A 10,490-nucleotide genomic window follows, 5' to 3' on the forward strand; every position below is an offset into this window, starting at 1 on the left:
TATTGCCACATTTGACCCTCATCAGCCTGGTGCAGCCAATAGTCCAATTGGTGGGCGTGGCCATTCTACCTTGTAGCACACCTACTTTCTGTAAATATTTCAACATAAAGATACTAAATGAGTATAACGGTTGTGCTAACAGTGCTGTTGCTGTTTCTGTTGCTGTTTTAGGGATATTATCCTGGAGAGCACCCCTACAGGAAGCCCCTCTGCTAGTAGCAGCCTCTATATCCTCACGGGCCATGAGAGCAGCTACTGATCGAAAGGATGAGATGAAAGGGAGAAAGAGCCCAGGGGCTGGGGTGCACAGCAGGGCCACACACCAGGAGAGAGACATGGGGTTAGCAGGAGTGTATGTGTGTGTCTGAAAGAGGAAGGAGGCTGTGCCATGTGTCAGGGAGAGTGGAGTCTAAACAGCCTGCGCAGACTGGTGTGCGCAGAGTAGACCTGAAAGGAGCACGCAGGTCCCCCTGCCTGGGCGCTGAAACAGAGCCATAGTTCATGGGTATGAGTTCAGGTACAAAAGCCCATGCATACAAATACACCGATGCACATGGAAACGGTGACGGAGGCACACTTGGATGCACTCCAGGACACGCAGTCAATAAAGCAGAGCACTGGAAATGGTGCACTGTGAACTTTGAACAGCATTGCTCTCAACCTGGAGATGTGAACACAGGTTAAAATGTCAGTCTGTGTCTGGTTAAGTTGAACTTTGAGGTTCCAGTATTCCACAAAATGCCCTGCTTTTACTCAAAGCCCTGCGACTGTTGAACAGAGTGGAGAGAACTGCATCCTTTCATTAGGACTGACTACTCTCTGCAGAGGTGCTCTTTACCTGCAGAGGGTGCTGTGTTTTTTTTGGGTTTTTTGCTCTTAATGAAAAGAATGTATGATAAAATATATTAGCCTGACACAGAAATATGTATGTGTGTGAAGTATAGAATTTCATGTATAGTTTACATATAATGAAGTGTGAGATATCAAAATACTGTATATTGTAAAAATGAATATACATTGTAATATACATTGCAGTATATACTTTGTAAAATAATGAAAATGAAATATGCAGCATATTGATATATACTAAATGTCTTATATGTTGCATTTTTTATTTTAGTGGCTTAACTCTTTCAAATGCTTTACTATGCTGTAAAAACACTGAAAATGTGGCTAATTGTTGGCTGTAAATTAGTTATATACCAATAGTTGATAAACTAAAAAGCCATTTCTTAATTTGTAACATTTCGTTAATGCATTACGACAAAAACCAGTGAAAGCATTGCTACTAGTACTATTATAAACTGACCTATGACACTGAGGACATTGTTTAGCTCATAAACTAGACAAGGATAAAATCTTTGTACATTCATTCATTGATTTACTTTTTCAGATACTGAAACCCAGTAACCCAATAAATATTTTTGGCATTAGTTTTTCAAGATGTCTTATTGCTTCCGACAATGTTTTTCATGGTTGATGCTGCAGAGTGCATTTGAAGGAGAGAGAGATATTTTATTTTATTTATTTTATTTATTTTTATAGATACGGCTGGATAGCGTAGTAGTAAGATCGCTGCCTTTCACAGGGGAAACCAGGGTTTGAATCCTGGTTATGGCCTATCTCCAGTAGGGGGTCCTTAGGCTTGGCTCTGCTTACATGGGATATGAGAGTGAAACAAACTAAGAGAGTCATGCTGGCTCAGATGTTGCCTGGATTAACAAGGTCTTGGGGAACCAGGACATACTGACAATAAGTGGGCTACTGGAACTAGAACAAGACATACATGGACAAGAGATGAGAATAGGGAACTGTTGGAATGCTACTACACAAGTAACCCCAGTGAAAGGGGTTACATGAAGAGGATGTGGGACCTATGGATACTTTGAAACCCAACATCAAGACTAATGCCTAAACAACTAGTAGCTCAGTGTTCCAACATCTGCAATAACCTGTCTCTGCACAACATGGAAGCTGCTCTCGGGTATCATAGTGGCTAAGATGAACAGGCATATGGCTCAGTAGATGAGCAGGACCCAGAAAGGAATTGGTAGAAACACCAGAGGAGCAAAACACCAGCTACTGGTAGACAGAACAGTCACTTGAGACTGCAAGACCCTGGATTGACTACAAGAAAGCCTATGACTTGATGCCTCACAGTGGAAAACAACCCTAGAGGCCAACTCCAAGCAAGCTGTGCAAGTCACCATCAAGTGTGGCATCTACCAAGGAGATGCATTGTCCCCACTGCTTTTCTGCATAGGCCTGAACCCCCTCAGCCAGATCATTGCCAAGACTGGCTATGGATACCGACTATGGAATGGAGTAAACATCAGTCACCTCCTCTATATGGATGACATCAAGCTGTATGCCAAGAGTGAACGAGACATCGATTCCCTGATCTACAGCAATGACATTGGAATGTCATTCGGACTGGATAAGTGTAGCTGGATGGTAACGAAGAGAGGGAAGGTAGTCGGATTGTACTACCAGAAGGCAACATAGCAGATGTTGAGGACAGCTATAAGTACCTTGGAATCCTGCAGGCGCATGGGAATCATGAAGAGGCTGCAAGGAAAGCAGTAACTGCCAAATACCTGCAGAGAATAAGGCAAGTCCTGAGAAGTCAGCTGAATGGGAAGAACAAGGTCCGGGCTATCAACACCTACGCCCTGCCGGTCATCAGATACCCCGCTGGCATAATAAGGTGGCCAAAAGAGGAGATAGAAGCCACTGACATCAAGACAAGGAAGCTCCTGACAATGCATGGAGGGTTTCACCCCAAATCCAGCACGCTGAGGCTGTACACTAAGCGGAAAGAAGGAGGCCGAGGACTAGTGAGCGTCAGAGCCACTATCCAGGATGAAAGAAGAAAGATCCTTGACTACATCAGGAAGATGGCCCCGACTGGTGAGATACTTAGTGAATACCTCAGGCAGCAGAAATCCGAGAAGGAGGACAAGGAAGAACAGGAACCATCATGGAAGGACAAACCCCTACACGGTATGTACCACCGGCAGATTGAAGAAGTGACTCATATTGAAAAATCATACCAGTGGCTGGACAAAGCTGGACTGAAAGACAGCACAGAGGCACTAATCATAGCAGCACAGGAACAAGCTCTAAGTACAAGATCAATAGAGGCCGGGATCTACCGCACCAGGCAGGACCCCAGGTGCAGGCTGTGCAAAGATGGCCCTGAGACAATCCAGCACATAACAGCAGGGTGTAAAATGCTAGCAGGCAAGGCATACATGGAACACCATAACCAAGTGGCTGGCATAGTGTACAGGAACATCTGTACCGAGTATGGGCTGGAAGTCCCAAGATCAAAGTGGGGTACACCCCCAAGGGTGGTCGAGAATGACCAAGCTAAGATCCTGCGGGACTTCCAGATCCAGACTGACAAACTGGTAACGGCTAACCAACCGGACATAGTAGTGGTGGACAAACAGAGGAAGAAAGCTGTAGTGATAGATGTCGTCATCCCAAGCGATGGCAACATCAGAAAGAAAGAACATGAGAAGCCGGAGAAATAGCAAGGACAGAGAGTAGCTAGAAAAGATGTGGAAGGTGAAGGCAACAGTGGTCTCCGTGGTAATCGGACCACTTGGGGCCGTGACCCCTAAGCTGGGAGAGTGGCTCCAGCAGATCCCCGGAACAACATCCGAGATCTCTATCCAGAAGAGTGCGGTCCTAGGAACAGCTAAGATACTGCGCAGAACCCTCAAGCTCCCAGGCCCCTGGTAGAGGACCCGAGCTTGAAGGAGGAAGACCGCCCGCAAAAAAAAGGGGGCGGGTGGGGAATTTTTATATATATATTTATTTCTCCCCCTCTCCTACCCTAGTCTTCTCATCCTAGAAAAATAGGTGGTTGTCTTAAGTTCTATCATCACTCTATATTGGCACTCAATTGTTTCATTAATGTTTTATTTATGGAAGGAAGACTGTTTGGGATCGGAGTCAAGTTTAATGAAGTGAAATTTCGTAGGATATCACAGAGTACACAGTTTAAAAATAAAAATGTCAATGTGTGTGTTTTGCGGAGTAACACATTTCTGTTCTTCTCCTGCACACAGAGTAATTTTCAGTTCAAACAGCAGGGGACGCTAGGATTCTGCATGAGCTGCATGCCCCACAGTGCCCATAAGTACAATAAGACCAGCAGGAGTCCTTCACTGAAAAGAATATGTAATATGTAAAACTATGTGAGAAACATTTCTGCAGTATGGAAACTTCTCACTGAGCAAATTTGCAAGGCAACGCTTATGTTTACCAACATCTCCAAAGTACGAGTCTCCATTTCAAAAATGAAATAAAAATGGTATGTACAGCGTAAGTTTTTTTTTTTTTTTCTCAATACACTGGACAAGCTGTCCAGAAAAATGTGTGTGTGTTTCATTATGTTTCCTGTGTATAATAATTATTGACAGGGCAGGTGTTTCAGCTAGAGGTCTAACTGGATTAAACATGGGTTGCGGTTTAGTTGTTTCGACCGAGCTTTTAAGGTTTAGGTTTACAAACCCTCTTGGAATGTATTATGCAATGGTGGTAAAAAACAGAAAAATGCACTTAGGTACTGGATTTCTCTGAAATGACTTTCTTATCCCTAAGGCCATGTAGGCGCTGAAACCCAGGAGTTTCTCCCTTAGGGGAATGTTCCACATCCAAAAGACAAACATTGGCTGTTAGACATTTGCACTTTATTGTTGCCAAGTGTACTTATGCTAAAGCAGAATCAAGAACCATGTCTAAAGATGAGTATTTGGTGAATGATTGTCATCGGATGTGATTTACTATTTTCTACTGGAAAATTGTTTCCTGCACGAGTTTGGAGTGTTATTTTAATTTGGTCCATGGCAGATCGGTTGCTCAGGTTCAGGTTGAGTTCTTCATAGCCAATGAGGTCAGGAGGGGGAAGGGCATCTCCTCTCATGCATGATCTCTGCTGTGTGAAAGTGTGAAAATTCAGTGTGTGAGTTTCTTGCTTCAGAAGTTCTTGTTGCAATGCTCAGATTGCTGTTCACCCTTCCCATCCTCAGGATGCCATGTAAGTGCCTAACAGATCATCGCTTTAGTTTCACACATCATTTGAGTTCACACATGTGATACACGCAATTCTTAAGTATTTTATACGGAAACATTAAATTATAGTAAAGCCAAGTAAACTACCGTGGAAAAAAGTTTAAAAATATTTTCATTGCTTTTTTCATAGCTTCTAAAATCTGTTTGACCGTGGTTTCCTAACGCAGATGTTAAGGAGGTCAGTTGAAAGAGATGGAGATGTCACAAAATGATCAAGAGGGTGCACCTTCGCGAAAATGCGGTGTGAATGCTGTGTTCTAGATGTAGTGTCAGACATAACGGTCTCTCAGCCCCGTGGTGTGATGTCAGTGAGGCTCGGAGAGACCGTCACCCTGGAGTGCTACTCCAAGTCAGACAAAGCCAAGCGCTGGATGTGGCTTCGCCAGCGCCCCGGTCAAGCTCCCGAGACCATCATCACTACCTACTATGAGCAACAGGACCTCTACGGAGACCTGAAGGGAAGTGGCCGGATCACACTGGAGAAGGACACGCGAACCATGAATGTGACCATGTCCAGGGTTGAAAAGTCAGACACTGCCATGTACTTCTGTGCCTTAAGTGATTATGAGCACTTTCATTTTGGGACTGGGACTTTCGTAACAGTAGTAGGTAAGGATCGTCTTTCCTCAGAAGAGTCTGTTTTCACATTTTTATTGCAATGAAATTAACAAGTACGTTATATAGAACGGAAACCCTGAGGGCAGCGGGTAGCTTGGGTGTTGGAGCCGTTGCCTTGCATTTGCGGGGTCCTCTGTTAGCTGGTACCTTTCTTTCTGCTTTAGTCCCACTGAACAACGTACTTACCCTGAATTGCTTCCAGTAAAATTCCCCTGTGTTGCAAGGGGGTAAATCATTCTGAGCAGCTTAGTATATCATATGGAAGTGTATTGCACATTAGACATATCAGCCTTATAAAAAAAGGATATCATCTTAATGAAAAATTGGTAAAATGTGGTTCTTATGTCATGTTCCAAAATTAAATTTATTCTCAGATTTCTTCTCAGAGGATCACTGTCCTTCATTGGGTATTTTGTAATAATGCCATACAAATATTGATATATTGAATTTGTTTTTCTTCTGTAAGGATCTGAATGGAGCAGGACTGTGGTGCAGCAGGTGGCATCAGACCCAGCGCGTCCAGGAGACTCAGTGACTCTGCAGTGTACAGTAGACAGTGAGACCTGTGCAGGAGAACACAGTGTTTACTGGTTCAGACACGGCTCGGGAGAATCCCTTCCGGGACTCATTTACACCCATGGAAACAGGAGCGATGAGTGTGAGAAGAGCCCTGAGGCTAGGTCTCCTACACACGGCTGTGTCTACATCCTCCCCAAGAGGAACCTTAGTCCCTCCGATGCTGGGATTTACTACTGTGCTGTGGCCACGTGTGGAGACATACTGTTCGGAAATGGGACAAAGCTGGAGGTAACAGGTGATGCAGTTAATTCTCAATATGCCTGCAGAACTGAGCATTTAATTACTAGCATTTATATACGTCATGAAAATATTCCAACATAGCGATTAACAGCAATTTAATATATTACCATTTAATTTATTTAATAAAGTAATTGGAGTTTTATGACGCAGTTTTACTACTGATATTCAGTTTAGTTTTGTATTCCTGAAACGAAAATATGCCGTACATCTATGAAATAATTTAGTAATCTTACGTGACCAATTTTAAAAATTTAATACAGAACATAGCAGCAATATGGGATTGTTTTTTTTTTTTTTTTTTTTTTTATAGAAGTCTACATATAAACCATTATGAAATCATTAACACTAATTTTGAAATGTGAACGTATAATTTTTCTTATATGGCAAGCTGTGCGACTAAAACAGTTTATATAAGTAATGGTAATTATGCAGCATTTCAAGGTACACAGGATGCTACCAGACCCGAGCAGCTGGTATGACATCGACAGTGAAGGGATCTTTTTGGAAATGTAGATCTGAGTTGCTGAATGTACAAATAGAAAGAACAGTGAAGACAAAATATATTTTATTACCTGGAAATTATAAGCATAATTTTAATATGTTGCATATTGATTCATTTGAAGTGGTCTCTTCTTCAAAGCCATGAGTTCTGTGTATTTGCTGACCTCAAATTTCCTAAAGCAGATTCAGGAGGTGTGAGCCCTCTTGTTATTGCCCTGGGGACTCTGAATGTATGTTTTCTGACGGTCATTATCGTTCAGATATGCAAGAGAAGGAAGCCTTTTTCAGGTGAGATGCATTATATATAATCATACTTTCCTACATTATAAATTATACATAATTGTGCAAGGGTGAAAGCCTGTCTGTTCTCTTGTTGGTGTTGGTTCTGATGATGAAGGGACAGCTTCTACCCACAGACCTAAAGGTCATTCAACACCCTTCCACACTTAGAGCTGCATGGAAAGACTTGATCAGATGTGTATTTCTGTATATGTTGTGTTGATGATATATATAATGTTTCGGTGTTTGATTTATTGTCTGTTTATTAGTGATGTATTTACTATCTTTGTATTTATTAGTTTGTATTTATAACTTTTACAGTCTGAGGGAGATGTGCAAGAAAAAAATTTAATTTTGTGGTGTACACATGTAGTATGTACACAACAATAAAATTTACTCGACTTGATGTGATGCCGTGGGCTCCCTCTCTCCCTCAGAACTGCTGAATCCCTTTCAAAATTCAAGAAGGATCTCAAAATACAACTTTTGGATCTACTTTTCTTCTGACCTCCTAACAGCTACATAAACTTACATTACAATATCTATCAAAAAATGTTTGTATTTCCTCAGTTCTAAATGCGAGGGCTTGCATAATTCCATATTGGGCAAACTGTGTTTCTCAGACTCATGTGTCTGTATTCGTATCTCTTTGTCAGTTGTTGATATGCAGTTTTGTTTTCTCAAGTGTCACTGTGTAGAACAGGAGCTGCCAAATGAATACATGTAAATATAAATGCATTTTGCGTTTTGAAACCTTGTTCAGTTATTATGTGCATACATCAGCTCTTCCATGAGATTTATTTATTTTTTTTCTTTTCGTTAGATGACTCACAGAGGGGTTCTGAAAATGCAAGAACAGAGTCCTGCAGCAATCAGGTATCAGTAGAAATGTTAAAAATGAAATGAAATTAAATCTCACTAATTCTTTGGTTACTGTTCATATTTTGATCACTTAATGTAACATGTGATGCAAACACATCTTATGTGCCTTACTTGCTAATATTAATTTTTCAAAATATTTATAGACTTCTGAGGCAGAGCCGCTGAATTATGCAGCTTTGAATTTTACACGCAGCAAACAGAAGCCTGGTGCGAGGAAAAAGGAGGAGCACCTGTCCTCTACATATTCCGAAGTGATAATGAGCTGCAAATCCTGACAAAAATTCACTTAAAACTGGATCATTTCATTCTTGACTGTTGTGGTCTCACTGAATCCAACTACAGTAGCTCAGTCAACACCATTTCTTCCTATATTGAGTATATTAAAAACATTATTATATTTCAGCTGAGGGGGTGCGGTGGCGCAGTGGGTTGAACCACAGTCCTGCTCTCGGGTGGGTCTGGGGTTCAAGTCCCGCTTGGGGTGCCTTGCGACGGACTGGCGTCCCGTCCTGGGTGTGTCCCCTCCCCCTCTGGCCTTATGCCCTGTGTTGCCGGGTAGGCTCCGGTTCCCCGTGACCCCGTATGGGGCAAGCGGTTCTGAAAATGTGTGTGTGTGTATATTTCAGCTAAACGATGTTCAAAGTGGTCAATAATAGTGCTGCACAGATTTTTAACCCACACTGTAAATCAGCACAGGCAAATTAAGTCTGAGACCAATCAGCTCTAAGAAATTACCAATTTCAAGAAAAAATGTTTCACTTTGAGGAATTAAATATATAAAATTTATTATCACATATCAGACAGTCAAATAAAAGTATATAATATATATCTATGTAATGAAATACAGTTGTACTGTATATATTATTTGGCTGTCTTTAATGAGTGCTCTCATATCTGCTGTAACCATTATTGCTGACCTGCAAATATGGTATTTCATAAATACTAATAGCACAGCAGCAAATATGCTCTAAGACACATACTGTGCTATAAAATGAAATAAATTCTTATTTTTGAAAATGCTGTATGGTCTCTTGTGTAAAAGGTCCTGCACAATGGTTATGTACTCTGCTCAGAATGAAGCTCTACATAAGTTGATTGTTAGGTTTTCAATTTCCCCTTCGAATGTCGAAACGATGAGACAAAAGGCTGTCTTTGACATTTCTGAGTAGCCCTCAGCAAAACTTTGATACAGTCTGTAATGTCTATTACAAAAATCGAAGAGGTGTCTGTGAACTACTTAATTTTCATACTTACACTATAAGTTGCTTTGGAGAAAAATGAACAATGGTTAGAATAGTTAGTGCACTGAGCCTCAGACCTTTTTGTAATAGCACAAGTCTGCCACCAGGTGGCGCTCTCCCACAATGCTGGGGGCAACATCCTTCGTCTTAGTTGGCTGCGCAAAGCCTTGGCAGGCCCCCTCTTTCTGAGTTCACCACTGAGTTGCGCTCTGTTGCATGAGTAAAAAAATGCCAGAGCACAGTAAACAAGGTTGGAAAGGAGCCATGAGGCGCTGTAATTGTGTCTTTGGCAGACGCAGCACGCTTCTCAGTACCGTGACCCTCACGCATAACAGCGTGTACATTTTCTTTAAAATACTGTCCTCATCCAGCCTTTTCCATGTATCCATTGCAGATTAGCACTTCTAAAAATCCTGGCCAACTGCGTATAGATGCAGCATTTTGTATTGCAGACCCAAACCTCCCACTCTCTACTCTTTCAAGCGTGTGAAAATTGTCATATTATAAAATCAGATCGCATCCGTCTGTCTTCAACATTGCTTGCTCAGCACTGGACAGCTCTCACACGAGCGGACTGGGAAGGTTTTGTTCTTTCTTGAGTCCTTCTGCTTGAAATTTAAATCACAGCAGTGTTCTCACGATTTGAAATTTGAAACACGTACAGCACACACCGCTTTTCTTTACGCCGCGACCCCATTTCATAAATCTCTCACAAGTCGTTCGAGTGTTGCCCAAGCTAAATGTAATTTAAAATATGAATAAAGGATGTGAGTGAATCTCAAAACTCAGCAATAATTGTTATGGATTATAGCATATAAACTTATTATAACTAAGGTCTTGCTTCTGAAAAAAAAAAGCTTTTGACTGCGTTCATAAAAACAAGAAGCTTGAACCTGTAAATTCACGAAGAAGACTGATAAACGGAGTTCAGGCTCTTCCAGTTCCATGTGCCTTTTAAATAGTACTTTAATTGTGTAATACTTTAATAGTTGTCCTTTTTTTTCAATCTTGTGTAAGCTGTAGGTGCTGCATTCATCTGCGATTGCTAGCAATGCATTGTAAAAA

General features: G+C 41.5%; 2 protein-coding genes across 3 annotated transcripts in view; both read left to right on the top strand.

Moving 5' to 3' along the window:
- Nucleotides 1-909, top strand: part of map4k2 (mitogen-activated protein kinase kinase kinase kinase 2) — a 29,974-nt gene extending 29,065 nt beyond the window's left edge. For both annotated transcript variants that reach the window (XM_018744472.2, XM_018744473.2), the window contains exon 32: nt 172-909. In XM_018744472.2, coding sequence (XP_018599988.2) covers nt 172-259 — 88 coding nt within the window. In that variant the 3' untranslated portion in view covers nt 260-909. The remainder of the gene's footprint in view (nt 1-171) is intronic.
- Nucleotides 910-4,927: 4,018 nt separating this feature from the next.
- LOC108929700 (uncharacterized) lies at nt 4,928-8,601 on the top strand. The gene is made up of 6 exons (XM_018744397.2): nt 4,928-5,050; nt 5,347-5,694; nt 6,170-6,517; nt 7,207-7,311; nt 8,126-8,178; nt 8,328-8,601. The coding sequence occupies exons 1-6, from the start codon at nt 5,008-5,010 to the stop codon at nt 8,457-8,459; spliced, it is 1,029 nt and encodes a 342-aa protein (XP_018599913.2). The 5' UTR covers nt 4,928-5,007; the 3' UTR covers nt 8,460-8,601.
- The last annotated feature ends 1,889 nt before the right edge of the window (nt 8,602-10,490 follow it).

Source organism: Scleropages formosus, chromosome 13 (assembly GCF_900964775.1).
Source record: "Scleropages formosus chromosome 13, fSclFor1.1, whole genome shotgun sequence".
Taxonomy (NCBI): Eukaryota; Metazoa; Chordata; class Actinopteri; order Osteoglossiformes; family Osteoglossidae; genus Scleropages; species Scleropages formosus.

What these genes read in the sequence shown, in the direction of transcription:
- LOC108929700 (XM_018744397.2), top strand. Translation starts at nt 5,008, where the DNA reads ATGCTCAGATTGCTGTTCACCCTTCCCATCCTCAGGATGCCAT. An exon ending in TCCCATCCTCAGGATGCCAT is followed by an intron (nt 5,051 to 5,346) that starts GTAAGTGCCTAA and finishes GCTGTGTTCTAG; the next exon opens with ATGTAGTGTCAGACATAACG. An exon ending in GAGAAGGAAGCCTTTTTCAG is followed by an intron (nt 7,312 to 8,125) that starts GTGAGATGCATT and finishes TCTTTTCGTTAG; the next exon opens with ATGACTCACAGAGGGGTTCT.